Source organism: Micropterus dolomieu, linkage group LG22 (assembly GCF_021292245.1).
Source record: "Micropterus dolomieu isolate WLL.071019.BEF.003 ecotype Adirondacks linkage group LG22, ASM2129224v1, whole genome shotgun sequence".
Lineage (NCBI taxonomy): Eukaryota > Metazoa > Chordata > Actinopteri > Centrarchiformes > Centrarchidae > Micropterus > Micropterus dolomieu.
In genome coordinates this window covers 8,181,278-8,200,896 of record NC_060171.1, presented here as the reverse complement: position 1 = coordinate 8,200,896, position 19,619 = coordinate 8,181,278, and the positions used below count along the sequence as shown (strand labels likewise).

Genomic DNA, 19,619 nt, shown 5'->3' with positions numbered 1-19,619 from the left:
AAATAGGTAAACAAGATAACTGCAGGTCACAAAATAAACTGAATTTGAGACTACTTGAAACAAACTATAGAAACAAAGCTCAGGAAAACCAGCTTGCATAATTAGGTTAAATGTGTTGGGATACAAAACACAAACACACAAAATGTATATATTGAATTAACCCTTCTTTCTAATTAAAGTAAGGACACCGCAAAAAAACCCTCCAATAATTAGTTACGTCATTTTATTACTTCTTAAGATTTTCAAGTTAATACCAGATACTAAGCCAAACCACACAGGCTACTACAGTCCAAACTGGAGTGAAACACACATAACTGTGGTTCCCAGTGGTTTGTCCACAAACTTCTTGTCATTCTGCGTCATCACGTCAGATGATCCTGGTGATTGGATGACATGTAATTCCTCCTGCTGATGTACAGACAGCACTAATCAAACTGCCAACACGTGCCGGGCTGTTCCTGAGCCATTGATCTAAATCATAAATACCACTCAGTCATATCCAAATAACCTTTCAGAACTTGCATTCAGTTCTGCGTTGTGCAGCCATAAGTGAGATCATCCATGACTGATACACAGTGGTGATACAAAACTGTCTCAAAACACATTTCAAAAACGTAAAGAGTGTGTTTCATCATACTGCAGCTTTAACAATGACAAGAAATCTTTTCAGAAAACAAGAACTCAACTCCCAGCAGCTGCTGTTTCCAAAAGAAAACTCTGCATTGAGCTAGTAGGATACTCACCAGTGACAGATGACCATATTAAAGACAGAAGAAAAATAACACCTTTTCACATATGGACTCGGGCCATGTGTGAAAGCAGCAAATTGTACATTAGCTGTTAATACTGATGAACTTCTTATTTACAGTAGGCAGTTGGCATCCACAGCTTGGCTTTACCAGTGAATTACCGCGTGAAACAACAGGTACAGCAAACACTCGCTGTCAAGTGGGATTTTAATTAACAAGAAGGATCTTTTTATTGAGCTGTAACTAATGATTATTTTCATTATTGATTAATATGCAACAAATTATCTTTTATTTCATGAATCATTTGGTCTATGAAATTTCTGAGAAAGGTGAAAAATGCCCATTATAATGTGTAAAAAGTCAAAGACGATGAATTCAAATGTCTCGTTTTGTCTGAACAATGGTCCCAAAAAGTACAGATATCCATTGCCATTTATAGAAACTGAGAAAAGCACCAAATGCTCACACCGGAGAAGATGAAATCTGAGAGTTTGGGGCATTTTTGAAATTTTGATGAACAAAGTCAATTTTGGTGATACAAAAACATTTAACTCAAATTAAATTAATAGGCTGAATAAAGATTAATTTGGTATAAGTGAATAATTCCAGTTAAACACACCAATCCCTTGTTTTGTCCTTGGGTGAGAAGCTGAGGTGAAACAGACTGTGTATAGCCCAAACTAAGAAATTACCAGAATAAATGATTTTAAACTAACAAAAAAAGTGCAGATGAGGATCTCTTAGGATATGTGCACATAATCACCTACACGAAGAAATATATCTGAGGCAGCAGATATATTTCACTTAAGGCACATACATTGATCCGTTGAAGAAACAGCAGGATCAGAGAGGCAAATTAAACAGGAGCAGGCAGAGCAGGTGCTGTTAGAGGTGAGAGCTGAAAACAACACAAGGTACAACAAACACCGAGGGTGCGTGGTGAAACAGAAACTCCTTCAGAATTTTTAGCATTTGAAAATCGTGGAGACGTTCAATGTAATTACCGCAGCCAAACGTCAACCCCCCCACCCCCCCCCAAAAAAAAGAAAACACAGGAAATGTTTCCCACAAAGAGATCATGCAAGATAAGAAAAACTGGAGGAGTGTCGAAATAAACTTGAATAAAAGCAGACATACCATTAGTCGGATGCCTGGCAAACGACACAGAAAATCTCTTTACTGCCGGCATAGAGAACAGCTCTGAGGAGATAAGAAAGGTAACTGGTATTACTGGGACTGCTGGTACCTGTGTCTGCCTGTTTGTTTGTATGTGTTTTTACATGAGGGGAGGGGAGGGGGGGAGACAACCAATATGCGTGAAACTGAGGGTCATCTCTGAATAAAGAAAGAGGAGAGGCTATCAGTGAAGGTGAATGGAAAGCTTGTGGAGTAATTGGAGTAAATGATGGATGTTCTGGCTCAACAGTAAACATGCAGGAGGGGTGAGAATCCAATCTCCTTTTTCTTCCTTTCCTTGGACTGTTTTCCTTCACTAATGACTTTCTTTATAGCTTTAGAGTTACATGAGAAGATTGACATCGCTCTCGTGTCTGTACAGTAAATATGAAGCAACAGAAAGCAGCAGGTTAGCGCAGCTTGGCATAAAGACAATCTGCCTTGTTAAACCTCTTAAACTCACTTATTAACACATTATTTGTCATTTGTGTAATCCATTCAAAACTCATGTGCCCCCGGATAAATTTAAGTCAAATATTCACTCTCCTTTTAGCTCTGCTTTTGGTCTCCTCACCGTCTCTGGGTGAAGTAGCTGGCTCTTTAGCTGCTAGATGCTCCACTATGTTCACCAGCTAGTATCTAACGGATCTGTTTGCAGTTTGATGCTGAGCAGGTAGTGTACAGTGGGGACTTTAGAGCTTTTATTTTGCTGAAAATGTCTGCCTGCTGCAGCTAAAAACGAGGCAGATGAGAGCAGTGCGAGTGAACCAAAGAAGTAAAGTTGCACACTGAACAACTAAACGATGAGCTGAAAGATGCTATCCGGCTCCGTAGAGTTGAGAGGAAGAGCAGATTCAGGTGATAATTCTGGGCCCATCACTACAACTGACCCATTTCACATACAAGTAATCATGTGACCATAGTATATAAATAATAAAATATTGATTATAGTTTGTTTAAAGTAAAGTAAGTAACAAATGGTTGAAAGAACTAGCTTATGCCACATTAAGTGGTAATAGTAGCAATGCAGCCTTGACCCAACCTAATGAAAAATAACACTGGTGTTTAGGCTTGGTCTCTTTTCCAAGATCATAAAATGATTGTCAGAATATCCACTTTTCTATAATTAATAGTGTTAAATTACAACAGTTTTAAAAGTCCATTCAAAATAACATATCTGAAACATAACAAGTGGTGTTGATGTTAAGGTCTGAATTCAAACCAGAGGTGAAGTTTCTTTCACATTTCCAGTAAAAAGAATAACATGTTGTCCTGATGGAGCCTGTCTTCCCTTAAATGAACAGCACTGACGTCAGTCCAAACCCTCACGTCTCAGAGAGCATAACATGACGCAACAGAACTGAGGAAGGAAAGCATCTGTTTGATTCTGGCGGTGTGTAGCTTTGCAGTCAGAGTGACACCCGGTGGATAAACTGAACAGCTCAGTCTCCTGTGTTTAAAACCCACAGTGGCAAAAGTAAATCCCCGCAGTTTTTGCAGATCCATATGCATACATATAACTTGCTAGTAAAATGATCTGCTGCTGACTTAACCTAATTTAAAAGTAATGAACAAACTGGTGTAACTAAAACAGCTGTGACCATGAGAATGATATACAGTCCAGATGTTTGGCATAATTAAACCTGCTATAAGGACCCCTGGTGGCTGTAAAAACAGTTTGCTTGTACCATTACCAAGTTACAAACATGAAACTGAGAAAAAACGGTGGGGAGGGAGAATGCAACTGAGGATTATTTAAAAGGTGGATTATTGGGTCTTGAAAACATATCTGTTCCAAATAACAGGCTGAGTTTCTTAATGTAAGGATTACCGTATATTGTGATTAATGAAAAAAGCCAGACTTCTGGCTTACAGACACAAAAATAATTTACTGTGGATTATGAAATTAAATTCCCTGTGAGAGGATATGGTACAAACTGCAAATCAACATGCACAGAGAGAGAGAACATTTCAACACATTCAAACCCAAGCAGAAATTGGTGTGATCAGTGAGTGGACATGCTGATCTGAAAGAACACTGATCACCAATAGCTGCAGTACATCACACAGTCTAAGGTTGCATGCTCAGCATTTGCTGCACAGTCAATCCTTCCACTGTCAAATTAGTCACCTAATCATGCACACTGCAGAATTAATCACTCAAGAAATGTGATGCAACAGATTGAAATTGCTGGTTTGTTTTACGAGGGGAAGAAAGAAGTGAGCTTTGATGAAAAAAATAATGAATGTCCCAAAATCAAAGTATATGAAGCTTAGAGAGCAAAAAAGAAAAGAGAAGAGATTCTAAAGCCAGGAAAAGATTTTGGACCTTCTCAAAAAAATAGAGTTGAAAAGAAACTCCTTTCTGGGGGGGAAGACAGACGGTGGTGTGAACGTACCAAACATGCCAATCTGGCACGGCAGACTGCCGGGGGACAGGGGTGGTTTTCGGTGGTGGTGGTGGTGGTGCGTGCGGACGTAGTCCCGCAGGTTGGGGGCGCTACAGGACACCCCAAGGGCGGAGGCACTGAAGAGACCAGAACAGTGCAAGCCTGTGTGAGGAGCCGGGGGGGAAGGTGTGCGGGATGAGTATTAGTTTTTATTACACACCATGCCATTATTCATAACAAACTGTTGCTATGGGGAGATTTTGGCATGAGTGTGTGTACATTTCAAAGAATGTACACCTGCGTGAAAACCCTGTAACTACAGTGTGGGTGATTTCATCCTTTAACTTCAGTTTAAAAAATGTTTTTCAGGATAAACTAAAATTTGTTTCTAGACAATCTGAAAACAGGGCTGCTGTTTGTTCATGGAAATAATGACCTGCAAGCTACAAGGTTTTCACAACAGTGATTGCATCTATGAGACCTGTGCATGTGTGCATAGGTGTCAACAAGACCAAGAGCATACAGAACGTGTGTGTTTTGTATGCAAAAAACAGCAGAGGCTTGACGAACAGGCCATGAGTGGAAAAGTTTGTTTCAGACCCCTGCTGTGCACAAACCCTCTGAAGTTGCAGTTGTTGGTGAGTTAGCCAATTCTCATATACATTACATTTCTCATATATTTTACTTTAATATTTTAAATTGATGTTGAGTTTACAGACAACACAGAAGAGGCACTAAACATAATTTTCAAAGTCGACAGTGTCAACTCCTCATTTCTCCGTTCTATAAAAACAGTATGAAGGTATGAAAAGCAGCTCACTAACAGAGGTCGTCCCTGACACCTGCTGTGCTACTCTTTGACCTGTGCAGTTGGTGTTGTTGGATTGAACATGGAGGGATTTCTCAGCAGCCTCACACTTACTATACATAAAAAAAAGGCTCCACTCAGAGAATACCCAGAGGCTGCTCCTTTGATGTCGCACAAACACAGAACTAACTGCTGCTTTCAGACTTGTGATAATGAAGCACTGAGTGACAGGTTGATTAACACATTTAGAGATAAGTAGCACTACACACATACTGCCTTTTCACCTGCTCTTGTTTGCGCTGTTTTGTTTGCCTGATGTTTACAATTACGCTTGATTGTATCTGAGATTTTTTCATACTGGAAAGGACTTACAATGGGCTTTCTTCCACTCCTGCACACATCCATTTAGTTTAATTATTTCTTAATTGCGCAGACAAAAAGAAATAAACTGCACTGAATACAAAGTCTGTAAGTAGTGAACCAGTTCTAACATAGCCGAGTGTGATACACTCCCAATGAAACACATGAGACAGAAATTGTTTCCACAAAATGACTCCACTCCCTGTTCTCACACTCATGGTTTTATAGTTTCCTCCATGTGTCTTGATTTAGACGACAGGCTTTCATGCTTGTGTAAGTGTCACTATGTTAGCAGATTGTTGGAGGTTACATGCCTTTCGAAACTGTACATACAGCAAAACAAGAGTCCTTCAAGGGTTCTTTCATTAGGGTCAGTTTGAGGCAATCAGACAGGTAAAAAGACCTCTGATTCTGCCGATTTGGAACATTATTAGGGGGTCAGGATGAACTATCCAAACAACTAACTTGAGAGGATTCATTGTAGCACTAAAAAGGGTTCTGCTGGAGGATGAGCTTAAAAGCCATGTAGAACACTTTTAAGAGATTGTGCTGTTTCATGTTGGTTAAGAGGTTACCAGACAGCATTAAAAACCTATTTAGACTGCAGTTTATGTACCATACTGCAGCTGATAAATATATAATGGAGACCTTCATGTCTAATTGCCACAAAAATTTCATATCATTCAGTATCAATAATTATCATGATAAATGTCAAATCCTTATATCTTTCAAGTTTAAAGGCTGTTTTTTGCTCCTGAATGAAAGTTGAAGTAACCAGATGGTTAATTTGGGTTTTAAACTATTCTTTAAGGATCAGAACATGAGAAACAATAAAAATAATAAAATAAATATCTTAAAGAGGTGGTGTTATGCTTTTTGGCTCTTTCCCTCTTCTTTATTGAGTTATATACCTTTTTTGTGCATGTACTAGGTTTGCAAAGTGAAAAAGCCCAAAGTCCAGCCCAAAGGGAGTTCCCATCTCCCACAGAAAACACTGCTCTGAACTGCTGGAAAACAGCTCATTTGTAGTCCAACCACTTCGCTTCCATCCCTGTGACGTCACAGGGATGGAAGCTAAACGCGCCTCATATAAGGCTCGCCAAGTGGCTAGTCCGACACGCCCTCAAAAACACCGGTGAAAAAACAGTGAGCTGCAGCACACAGCTCTCCTCTCCCTTCCAAACACTAGCTACCCTCCAGGCAGTCAGTGGACATGAAGTTGTTACTGTGGTGTAGAGAAAGAGCTCAGTTACAACTTCATGGATGAAAGATACTTTTGTTACAGTGTGACAACTCACCACTCTGAAACTCTTGCTCCAGTCTATCTTGCCAAGCTGTTCGGCAACATGTAGCCTACAGCTGAATCGAAGCGGTTTACCGGCTTCTCGCGACCCGCCCTTCTCTGCTTCTGATTGGCTAGTAGTCCTTAACTAGGAACTGTGCATGTGCAACTCTCAACAAAGATCATTTAGAGACAAGATGTATCACTCCATAGCTAAAACGAAGCGTTCAACACAGGGTGAAAAGAGGAGCTGCAGCAATGTGCAGTATGACCAAAAATGTGTTAAAAAAATTTTAACTATGTAAACCTGTTCTGGTACAACCCCTAAATAGGATTTTGAACCTGAAAATTAGCATAATACCACCTCTTTAATAGAAAAATTGCAGAAAATTGAGAAAGTGCTCATTTGTTCGTGATTCAAATTAATTAAAATCAAACACTTAATGAACATTTGTTACATTGTTATTAAGGCAAATTATTTCATAGTAATAATAATTATATTTATATTTCTAATTAGGTTTCCCAATTCTATACAAACTAAATCTACGCAGGTTTTCAGTATTTACTGTTTAAAAATACTTGATTTTTGAGTCTGCTGTTGATGTACATTACTATCCCTAAGAAAGCAGCTACTCACGTTTAAAAATGTATCTATAGCTTTCACTTTGTTTACTCGGCAGCAGCCTTCCAATATTGCATTGGTGGCGTATTGTATAATGTCTAGTTGGTACAAAACGATAAAGTTCGCTTTTTGATTTTTTTGTATGCTAACAACAAAAACTGTGCACTATGACAGTTATTATATAATACATACTGTCTAAAATTAGTATATAGCATAAAATTGGGACACAGGTTATATTTAAAAGTCCGTTGTGCAATATTATTCAATTTAAAACATACATCAATAACTAGTAGTAGTAACTAGAGTCTAGTAACTATTGATTTTCAGAAATATGGTTTGTTTCCTGTAAAGACCTCCGAAATAAGAGATAGAAACACCTACAGTATGTTCCCTATGTTGTCACATTATCACCTAGCAGGTATAACGGTACGGTACTTGCTCGAACGCTATGTGACACCAGAGATCCTGTATTTGGCTGTCAAAGTAACTCTGGCCATTGACCTCTTGCCTACATAGTTTGGAGTCTGATCCTGTTTGGCTGCTGCTAAGCTAAGCTGGGATGGAAGCTATGTGACCGTTGGAAAAATGGGAGGGGGGGGGGGGGGGGAAAGAAAAACAGAAAACATAAATGGAGAGACAGAGAGAGAGATATATGGGACGGTGGGAAGGTGAGGGAGAAGTCACAGCCAGGGCTTGTGACGAGGGGGAGGATCAGTGATGACAGCTGTAGATAAATGTGTTGTGAGATCGGCGTGTGTTGGTATAAACTCACTCTCTCTCTCACTCCCCCCCCCCCTCCCACACACACACACAACCAACCACAAATGAGGTGCCCACCTAGGCCACTGGTTGGTTTGATCTCAGGAGACTGGCGCGAACAGGAGGGGAAGAGTCGGTGGGATGTGCAGCCTTTGGAGGACTGGCTGGGAGAGGTCTCTGAGAGGACCTGAGTGGGGCCATGGAGACCAGGGGTTAAGATTGAGACGGATGCCACAGTAAATCAGGGACGTGATGTCTCCCATTCACTTAAACAAAATCATAGCACTTTTGGTATAAAATAAAAGAACAAAGAAAAGTATATAAATGCTCAACTAAAAAGAGACTAGAACTACCAAGTGGAAAAAATTTAAATAAATAAACAGACAGGATCAGTTTTAACATTACACTCCTGAAACACCAAGACAACGGTTCGGTACCTCCATGGAGCCAGTCTTGCGGTTGCGGATCATAGGGGACCTTCGCTGGATGTTGATTGGCTCAAAGACAGGAAGTGCCTGGTCTGGCTGGTCCTGGGAGAGGTCCTCCAGACTGCCCTGATTGGGCTTTTTGTCTTGATTCTGATTAGTCAGAGAACACAAGAAGGAAATTATTTCATATACTTGTCCATGGAACCACATGCACAGGCACGGACAGCAAAACCCACCTGAGCTGCTCCACATGACAAACTGAATTAAACATGTTGTAAGGCTAGCAGAATATATTGAACTCAATGATTTGTCTTTATCCTACCTACTCGGTGACAACTGAATTTTTAGTTTTTACCTCACTAATATGCAAAATGTACACAGGAAGAAATCTGATCTGAAGAAAACAATCTGTTTACAACATGAGCTTCAGGTGTCAAGTTTCTGTAATGTATTATTATAGAGTTAATCACAGTCAAATGAATGTGTCGGTCACAACAACATAATAGCCTGCATACAAGTGTGGTACGCCCGCCATTATAAAAGCTTTTATTACAGTACACGTGCACATGACAAATGCTTGCTGCACTGAGCAGCAGTGACAGTACATGATTATTTAAATGTTTTTTCTTGCAGAGTTGGATGTTGTGTTTTCACCATGCACTCTCTTTTTTATGTTTGAATGTATTTGTCAAAAAGTTAGTAAGATTTTGTTTGTACAGTAACGAGTAACTTCTTAAAATAACTAGCCAATTGATGTAACTCCCCACAGCAAGGCATAGTACACCTGAATGTATCACCATACCACTTTGTGTACATGTAAGCAGAGAATATCAGGCAAACCCTCCACTCTTGATAAGTCACAGCAATTACACTGAACAAAATTATAAACGCAACACTGTTTTTGCCCCCAATCATCATGAGCTGAACTCAAAGATCTAAGACTTTCTCTATGTACACAAAAGGCCTATTTCTCTCAAATATTGTTCACAAATCTGTGTTAGTGAGAACTTCTCCTTTACCGAGATAATCCATCCACCACACAGGTGTGGCAAATCCAGATGCTGATCAAACAGCATGGGTATTGCACAGGTGTGCCTTAGGCTGGCCACAATAAAAGGCCGCTCGAAAATGTGCAGTTTCACTGTATTGGGGGGGATCGGAAACCAGTCAGTATGTGGCGTGACCACCATTTGCCTCACGCAGTGCAACACATCTCCTTCGCATAGAGTTGATCCGGTTGTTTATTGTGGCCTGTGGAATGCTGGTCCACTCCTCTTCAATGGCCGAGGGAAGATGCAGTCAGGTCAAGGCCCCGATGAGGACGACGAGCATGCAGATGAGCTTCCCTGAGACAGTTCCTGACAGTTTGTGCAGAAATTCTTTGGTTATGGAAAAAACACTGTTGCAGCAGCTGTCCGGGTGTCTGGTCTCAGACGACCTTGGAGGTAAAGATGCTGGATGTGGAGGTCCTGGGCTGCTGTGGTTCCACGTGGTCTGTGGTTGTCAGGCCGGTTGGATGTACTGTCAAATTCTATGAAATGCCTTTGGAGACCGCTTTAGGTAGAGAAATGAAAATGAAACTGCACATTTTCAAGTGGCTTTTTATTATGGCCAGCCTAGCCTAGCCCAGATTTTGACACATTTGTGAACAATATTTGAGAGAAATAGGCCTTTTGTGTACATAGAGAAAGTCTTAGATCTTTGAGTTCAGCTCATGATGAATGGGGGCAAAAACAGTTGTGTTGCGTTTATAATTTTGTCAGTGTATTTAACTTGGGTCCACTGGAGAGCTCCTATCTTTAATTAAAAGCCCCTTTCCATTGCATGGTACCAGCTCTACTCTCCTTTTTTTGGTTTTTGTTTTTTTTTGTGGAAAAGTTGTACCTGTACCTGCTACCAGGTACTCTTTCGTATAACCTCCTTTGTGGTTCCAAGCGAGCTGAGGCGATACTAAAAAGTGATGTGAAAACACAGCAGACAGCTGGTAGTCAGAGAGAATCGTTACTATTCACTGCGTCATCATTTCACGCGCCAGACAGAGGCCTTTTACAATTTTCATACGTTATTTCATCACTAAATCCACTTCTGAGAAGTTTTGAGGTGAGAAATCAACTGTGTAGATTTCAAATATTGACAGTTTTAACGAAAGTGATGGCCGAACAAAAATCTGCTTGAACGTTTTCAGAGTTGAGGAGCTCCACAAGTGGCTGCGGGGAAGCCTGCTGCAAACCGCGGGAGGAGCTTGCGAGGCCGGCCAGCCGCTCACAGAGCCTTCTGGTCCCACTGTCACAAAGACCGCTGCAGTAACAACGGCAGAGGAAAACACAGCTGTAAGGTTTTCATACCTCTTATCTGTCTTTACATTCTGAGTAATATTGAAACACTTCAACTTAAAATCAAGAGGCAGCTGTATGTGGGTCGCTGGTGTCTGTGTCGCATTGAACATTATAAAGCGGCAGTTGTGTGTGGTGTTGCTATGACAATCAGTACCCAGAGATAGTACCCCTCAATGTAGCTATCTGCAATGGAAACCCAGGACGGTGGGCCAAAGCCGAGTCGAGTCGGTACTGGTAATGGAAAAAACGGCATTAGATACAACCACATTCACCAAAAAGTGGGACAGTGGTAGAAAGGCAGCCCAATACCCACAAAAATACAGAGATGACTGGCTACATTATTCATCCCATTACAGATACAGTTACACAATTTTATCTTCTGATGTGAAAAAAGTTGCTGATGGAGCAGAAACTGACAGATAAATCAAACTGATACCGTATGTTTTCTCAAACATAAACACATTCTGCTATGGGATTTGCTCTTTTTGATGTAAAGATGATTGTCTCAAGATTTGTAATCTAAAAAACTGCACAACTTTAGAAGGCCAACTGAGGGCCATTCAAATGGTACAGCACCGTACAGTACTGGAAAAAATGCAAGGCAAACACACAAGTTCACACACCTCTGAGGAGGCTGGGCGGAAGCCGAAGCCAAGAGGTACGTTCTCCTCATCGTCACACCCTTTGACTCCTGGACTGAAGTGAAGCTCAACGTGAAAACGCTCCTCTGAGGAGGGGTCCTGTCCATGACACAGACATATCACAAAGACATAAAGAAATCCATACATAAATATGCAGTGGTAGAGCTGACAATATAAATAAGAAGGATGCGTTTACTGCCGTTATGAAGCTCTATGCAAGCTGACCTTATTGTTGTCTTCATACAGCATAATGACTATCTGTGTCATGTAGTTTAGTTCAGTCACAGCACTTAAGTAGTCCATTGCCTGTTTCCACTGCTGGTCTTTCTCATCCTGATACATGCACACACACACACACACACACACACACACAAACCTTAGACATACATACATGACCAAACACCCATATCAAATAAACCACCTGATATTGTGCAAAGACAAAAATAAAATCACAACACCATGAAACTAAAGGGGTTATGTTTGAGACATTGGCCTGTATTTACCAACAATGAGGTAATAATGTCCATAACATTTATAATGTGGCTAAAATTTTAAGTATGAAAATATATTATGGTGACAATGTATGTAAATTATGAGACAAAACTATATTACTAATATAACAAATATCAAATATTTTTGTTGTATTATGTTGAACTACAGGCTATTTATAATCCAATCTGCTGATATATTCATTATACCAACCAGGTGGACTTCAACTTCAAAATTTATCTCCGTCCTATATGGACATTTACCTGCTTGCAGTTGGGGCAACTTTAAACATAAGCATCCATTTCTAGATCTACTCTTATTTTGGTAATTCATCATCACCATTGCTTAACAAACAAATTGTCAGAGATGATAAATTTAGAGCGTACATCCAGCAGTCCTCCGTAGCGGAAAACGCTGAGCAGGGAGTGAACATGGCTCTCGCTGGTGAAGTAGAGACGTGTGCGGACGTGACGACCAGGAGACATCACGCCACGAGAATACCTGAACATCAGGGGACAGGCAATGACAGAGAGCTTATCAGTCAACACAACACCATTAATCTCTATAAACATACACAAACACACACACACTGTATTAATGTGCTTAACCTAAATACATGTAGTTTGTGTGTGCTTCAGCGGCGGCTTGTATTCTCACAGGGGGTGCAGCTTGTTAACGGCCTCGTCCTCATGGGTCCTCTGCAGGTCCAGCTGGATTTTCTTCATTAGAGGAACACAGTAAGCCTGAGCAATATCCAGTTTCTCTGCTTTGGTGATGCCATACTCCTGATAGGAATGACATGAAAAAAAACAACATTTGAACGTATACATTAACTTTGAATCTAAGTATTTACGGACATGAGGGAGCCTTATCTCAGCATATTTTGGGGGCAGAAGGCTACAGTAACAGAAACAGTATCCCACATCTCAGAGTGAACACATATAATAAGTGACACATTCATGCATGGAGGGCTTCTGTGACTTTCCAAAATTATGCTGCAGCACTTCCAAAATTATCTTGTTTTTTTATTTCCTTATAACTGACAGTGTTTTACTGTTTATGCTGCATACTTTATGGTGTATTTGATTTTCACTGCTGAGTCACACTACCTTTTTTGTTGCTACATTTACCACAGGGTTCAATAAAAATTGATTTTATGCACAAAGGGAAAAATTGCTGGTTTCATGAACACCATTTAATACGATAAATGTGTCAAATTATCAGCCAAATGCCTTCTGGTACAATTCTCTAATGTGAACTATTTGTTAAAATAAATCTGACATTCCTCAATTCCTCCAGATAGATAAAGTACATAATTTAACACTATTAGTTTTCCTTTCTGGCAGGCACACAAATTTTATAAATTCATTATTCCAATATTACAAAATAATTCAGGACTAATGTGAAACTTCTGTACAGTTAAGGCGTGCTATCTTCTACGACTATGACTAAATGTGCTACAAAGCTAAATGACACTGTTCTCTTTTAACCTGTGGTATAACTATGTCAGCCAGAGCACGGGACAGTCTGAACAGCTCCAGTGTGTCCTCAAGTCCAAGCGAGGCGTTGTGCGTTGAGTCGTATTTGATACAGTCATAGATGTCCGGGATCTTGCTGATGTCATAGCGGCCGTTCTTCATGCGAAAGTCTCTCTCCAGTTTGGACCAGCGCTGCAGCATCAGCTCCAACGTCTCGCTGTGGTAAAGCTGCAGGTCTGGGGAATAACAAAAGATGACATTAATCGTATGATCTTCTTCAAAATGTTAAAACAGGTAATCACTTCTGAAAACACACTTGACATTTCGCTACACATTTTAACCTTTTCAGTTTCTATCTGACTCATGCAGACACAAGCCTACAGACTAAACCAACAGAGCAAAACATGCAGCCGAATATTTTTTCTTCGGTACACCTGAACCTGTATACAGGATGAGGTACGGCAGTTTCACGCTACCTGAAGATTTGGGGTCCTCCAGTCTCTTGCGGATCTGCGAGGTAAGACTCTGGATGAGGGTGTACACCTTGTCACAGGTTTTGACTGGATTCTGTATGATCTTCATTGAGTTCACCAGCGATGGGCTGCCAGTTGGGGCCAACTGGGACACAATAGAAAAGAATGAAATAGGTAACAAAACAAAACATCAAAAAATGCAATCAGGAAGGACTTAAAAAACCTAGCGCAATACATGCACTTTTTAATGCATTTTTAATTTTAGCCATTCAGCTTTTGACTTCAGTGGTGAAAGAAGTACTCAGATCCTTTACTTAAGTAAAAGCAGAAATACCATAGTCTAAAAATGAGTAAAGGTAAAGAAGAATTAGTATCAAGTATCAAAAGAACTCATTCAGCAGAATGGCTCTTTTCAAAGTGTTACATCTGTTTTTATCACTAAGAAATACACGTAAGAGCTTTTTAATATTGTACCTCGTCAATGTGGAGCCAATTTTAGATACTTTGGATAATACTGCATCATGTCGTTTAACTGTTTTAAATGTCACAGTAACTAATAACTACAACTGTCAAACACATGTAGTGTAGTAAAAGTACAATATTTCCTCTGAAATGTAGTGGAGCATGAATGTCAAAATTGTACTTAAGTACAGTACTTGAGTAAATGTATGTAGTTGTTCCACCACTACTTTAGCAAGTGGTGGTGGATGTTTGACATTGTGAGGTGGTCCTGATAATCTAAAATGATCATGTGACGAAGCTGCAGAAAGAAATGAGCAATCAGAAGAAAAATAAGCGCTAAAGTAAAAGAGGTACAAGGAATTTATTATACCACAGGCATCTAACATGTACTGGCTCTTTAATGCATTAATTATTCCACTGGGTTCAGCTTGAACATTATTCTGTTTTCCACAAGAAATATCATATGGGCAGTAAGAGACTTGTACAACATGTTTTCTTTGGAGAAGTTAAAAAATCTTTCAAGAATGAAGACTTGAAAAGCACGTCCAACTGTTTAACTGAACATATGGAAGCTTACTGGCAAATGGGAAATTGCACCGGTAGGGATGCACTGACTGTTCGGCCCCCAAAATTAATCAGTCGAAAATAGCAAAAAAAGCTCTTTTGGTGTTCAGACTAATAAGTCAAAAGACCGAATAAATTTACCGAACAATTACGTCGGCATGTCGGCAGTGTGGAAGCGAAGTGTCAGAGAAAGACGCAAAAAATCACCGTTTGCAGACACTGTTCTGCTGAATTGTCTCCTAGCACATCCACTCCATCTGTGGCTGACTTCTTAGAAAAGGCAACAAACAGTCTGACCCACTTAGAGTGTTTCCGTCACTCGTAAATCCAGTGAAACGGACCAGAGCGAAGCAAAGACAAGTGTTGCAGTATGAGAGTCCTACCTGAAGGGAGGCTATGAAGTCTTCATGTTATGATATGAGAACCACATACGACATTATTTATCACGTTGAGTCGGACTTCATGAATTTAGCCCGAGGATACACATGTGACAACATCTGGTTTTCAAAATAAGGTGACTATACAGTATGGAAATAAGATTAATTGGATTATATTCACATAAAGTAGCCTATAAAACATATTACATGTGTCCATTAAAAGTAAATGGACACATGTAATTTACTTTACTGGACCCTCTTGGGCCTCGGACCCACCTCCCAGTCTCTCCAAATCCTGTGAGAAACACATGAGTAAAAAGCTCATTTTGACTATTTAATTTATGCAATGGTTAAAAAAAAAAAAGCCTAAATATATGGAAAAAATGTGAATGTACTTGTTCGGTATTAAGTATTCGGCAAATTTTTATTATATTCGGTTTCAGCTTCGGCCAAGAGTGCATCCCTATACACCAGGCACCGTATGAAATAATTAATTTTTTATATTTTCATTTCACTATTTCTGGTTTTACCTTTTGATAGTCGTCCAGTGTATACTCCTGGTCCCTCTGCATGATTTCGTGCAGCCTGGCCTTCACCTTCTGCTGGCAGTCAGTCAGAGAGTCGCTGTCGCTATCCAGCAGTCCGTTCATGTTGGCACTCTTCACCATCTGAACCAGGATCGGAGTCAGCTCCCCCTCTAAAGCCAGCAGACCCTGCAGGGAAACCACAGAACCTGAACTGAAGTTATGTAACCCAGGCCCTGTGAGAGAAATCCATACAGTACATGCAGAGTAAACTTGATTCGTTTCTGCTATAGTCAAGTTTAATAAGGGCTCTCCCTCATTTTTCCCCTCAGAGAACCTACAGTTTTAGAAAAACCATGGAACCTTTAACCTTTAAAAGTACCTTGATTTTCTTTATTGTGGATCAGCAGCTTCTTAAAGGATCATTTTGGTGTTTTGTGCAGAAAGACAAGGGTGGAAACCTGTGAAGAGTTTGTTGTGTACATAGAGGAACTGCTAGTAACTATTTCCTAACTTCACTTCAACACAACAAACTCTGATCTCCAACTCTGACTCATATTTCAACCGTCATCTTCCTGCAACAACTCGCCTCTCATTAGATTTCAGAGCAAGATTTGTCCTTGAGCGAGACTTCTGTTTCTGGTTAAAAACAAAAAGGTGTTACTCGTAGAATCCTTTCCCTGACGTTGTCAGACTGTTATGACAGTCCGAGTCTGTCAAGAAGTATGGCCGGCTGAAGCCATCAACTACTCGTCATTTTGACACCAAAATATATGAAAATAGGGTGAAGGTTTAAAAATACCAAAGTTATCCTTTAAAATGTGAAGTCTTGGAGGTATTTACACAGAAAAACCTGTTTTTACAGTAATGAAGAAAATTCTTGTGAGCTAGTCAATCGGCCTGAACAGTATCACAGTATTATGGTATGACATGGTGTTTACAAATCCAGATGGGATTAGATTCCAGCTGTTTTTATTGAACGGATATGGAGATGTTGTATTGAGCTTATGTATTTTGTACTGTAAGCCCTCAACATAGGCGGGTGAATACAGCCCAAGCCTACTAGTTAACTCTTATTGATGAAGAAGGTTTCAGGCAACTCAGCATGTCTTCAGCAGAAATAGTCATTGAAACTTGAGCAAGGAGAATGGCAAAAGCAGTACAACACAGTGTAGTGCCAAAGCAAATCTAAAGGATACATCCTGGCGGAAAGTATTTATCTTCCGTGAACTACAGAGATTTACTATGTGTCCAAATAAGGTTATTATTCACCCATGTGTACATGTGTGAAGATTCTAATGGATATTGGCTCAAAACAAGACACTATGCTTACCTAAGTTAATCTAAAGTCATGTTGTGTGTCATTCAAGTCACATTTTCTACATAGATACAGCCAGTCAGTCTGTATAAAACAAAAATAAAGATAATCTTGACCTTGGGTTACCTAGGAGATGGACCACAGGGTTCGGCCTTAATCAGGCAGCTGCGTCAGTCGGTAAACCAAACAAACAGAGTTTGACTGATTGTTTTGGAGAGTCACAGGCTGTCACCTTTGGCTTACTTTAGCTCAGCAAATGATCCTAATGTGACCTGGGGAAACCTTGTTTGACATTACCCTTATGAAAGGAAAATTCCTTCAGTTTGACAAAACTGTGTTTCAAGACCTTTAATGCTTAAAATACTTTCCAATATTTTATTCTGCATTTTGCACAACTGCTCAAATCACATTTTATATTATCTTAAGTAGAGCTGAAACAATTAGTAAATTAATTGATCAAAATGAAAGTGTATCTGTGTTTATTTTGGTCAATTGTTTGTAATTGCCAACGATTTGCTTGTTCCATCTTCTCAAAGTGATTGAGAAGAACGTGACTGAAATTTCCACATTTCTTTGTCTTATGTGAACTAAATATTTCTGGGTTTTGGACAAAACAAGCCAATTGAACACATTATTGGGACATTATTCACCATTTTCAGACATTTTATAGACAAAATGATGTTCGTCAGATTAATTGAAAATAATCCTTAGTTGCACACTACAGCATAACACAATGTACTTGTACACAATGTATCTTCAAAATAACAACAGCAATTTTATCCGTATCAAAAAACATCACACACAGCACTTAACACAAGTATACATTATTCCACCAGTGTTTCTCCCTAATAATTAAACTATGTGCTACATATGTTTTCACTCGCACACTGTGGGAGCACAGCAACACTCAATACTTGGCTCGCTTCCTCTCATCGTTCTATACAAAACATCTACGTGACAGATGCTGTTATAACAGCGTAACTCCTGTAAGGAATCAGGAGGTACGTAGTGAGTGTTTGATTGTCCGAGCTGCAGAAAGTGACGGTGTTGGTTACAGTGTGTCGGCTTCTCAAGACCAAGAAAAGTCTGTTGTTTCCCCACCTGCTGAAAAAGTGAAGCATGTTGGCACTAAGTTAGCTAACATCCCCCCTCCCCTTCAGACTGAGCTGAGCAGGAAAGCTTCAACAGCAGGCTGCGTCTTTTGGCTGCTATGTAACTTAACATTAGCTCAAGAGAAAGTAACTGGTAGCTGTATTTTATTACTGCCTACTTGTCCAATGTTGAGAACATCAGTAACAATCTGAGAGTAAACTGGTGTAACGTTAGCCTGCAGCTCTGTCCTGTACAGACTGGTTCAATTATTTTTCAGATGAAAGAGTGGTTGTTAGGAAAAGAAAGGGCGGTGGTGACTGGAGGAGCTGAGGTTAGTAAAGCAAATTCCCAGTAGACTGATCTTTTGCTTTTGGTTGTTTATTATCTGCTCTAGCTTTTCCAACTCTTTGTTCAGACATATGGTGAAAATAATGACCCAATGTGAAATTACCGATTCGTCATTGGAAAACGTAAAACTTTCTTGGGAGGACCTGCAAGCCCCCCACCACCCTGACCATGACCACCAACACCAAAATATTCAGCTAAAGCGTACATTAAACTGGGAAAACACTGAAGTTTTAAACTATTCTGATGTGCATTGCATGCTCATGGACACAAGAGCAATACTGCTGAGACAAGTTGTGTTGCAGTTTTATATTCAGACAAAAATTTTGCTTCACCTCTGCTGCTATAACTCCATCCTAGGGGAAACACTGAGACTTCTTTCTTTGACATCTTTACCAGGTTTTTTTTGTTTGTTTTTTTACCTTGAATTTATTGCAACTATTTAGTGGTATTCAAATTCTGCATAGTTCTTCTTCTCTAACAATGTATTTTGGGTGCAGAAAGTAAAATTCCCATTTGTTTCCCCATAGACAGTGTTAGGTGACTCACAGTTCTTCTAAGGCTTGGAGCCGCATGAAACTCTCACGATTGAATCATCAGTACAAAAGGGAAGAACTGCATCAGAAAATATCTGGCTCTTTGACTAAAAAGAGGAAGGCACAAGCTTGTGTACATAAACATTATAAGGTAGACGTTATCTCCCAAGTTGTATTTTGGCATGAAGGGTCCAATCTCTGAACTTAAAATTCTGTGACGTGCAGCTCTGATCTTAAATCAGTTGTAGTTCAACTGTTGGTGGATTCTGCAACTTTGGCGCCCAGTTGTTGCCAAAGCGTTTTGAATTTGCTAAAACTCTAATCTGCCCTTCTGACAGTGGCCGTGGCTCATGGGTAGTGTATTATATAGACCTGTCCGCCATGCCGGCTCACAAGACAGGATTTCTAAG

General features: G+C 39.9%; 1 protein-coding gene across 7 annotated transcripts in view; it reads right to left on the bottom strand.

Moving 5' to 3' along the window:
- The window catches only part of LOC123961955 (inositol hexakisphosphate and diphosphoinositol-pentakisphosphate kinase 2-like), a 318,451-nt gene that overhangs the window by 17,800 nt on the left and 281,032 nt on the right, over positions 1–19,619 (bottom strand). For 2 of the 7 annotated variants that reach the window (XM_046037790.1, XM_046037792.1), the window contains exons 17-27: positions 15,925–16,107; positions 13,995–14,136; positions 13,531–13,754; positions 12,698–12,825; positions 12,427–12,541; positions 11,777–11,884; positions 11,534–11,650; positions 8,584–8,724; positions 8,225–8,333; positions 4,325–4,477; positions 1,887–1,949 (exon numbers count right to left, since the gene is read on the bottom strand). In XM_046037790.1, the coding sequence (XP_045893746.1) occupies positions 1,887–1,949; positions 4,325–4,477; positions 8,225–8,333; positions 8,584–8,724; positions 11,534–11,650; positions 11,777–11,884; positions 12,427–12,541; positions 12,698–12,825; positions 13,531–13,754; positions 13,995–14,136; positions 15,925–16,107 (1,483 nt within the window). Of the gene's footprint in view, positions 1–206; positions 472–1,886; positions 1,950–4,324; positions 4,478–8,224; positions 8,334–8,583; positions 8,725–11,533; positions 11,651–11,776; positions 11,885–12,426; positions 12,542–12,697; positions 12,826–13,530; positions 13,755–13,994; positions 14,137–15,924; positions 16,108–19,619 lie in introns of those variants that run through there. The other 5 variants (XM_046037795.1, XM_046037796.1, XM_046037793.1 and 2 more) reach the window with 5 other exon arrangements.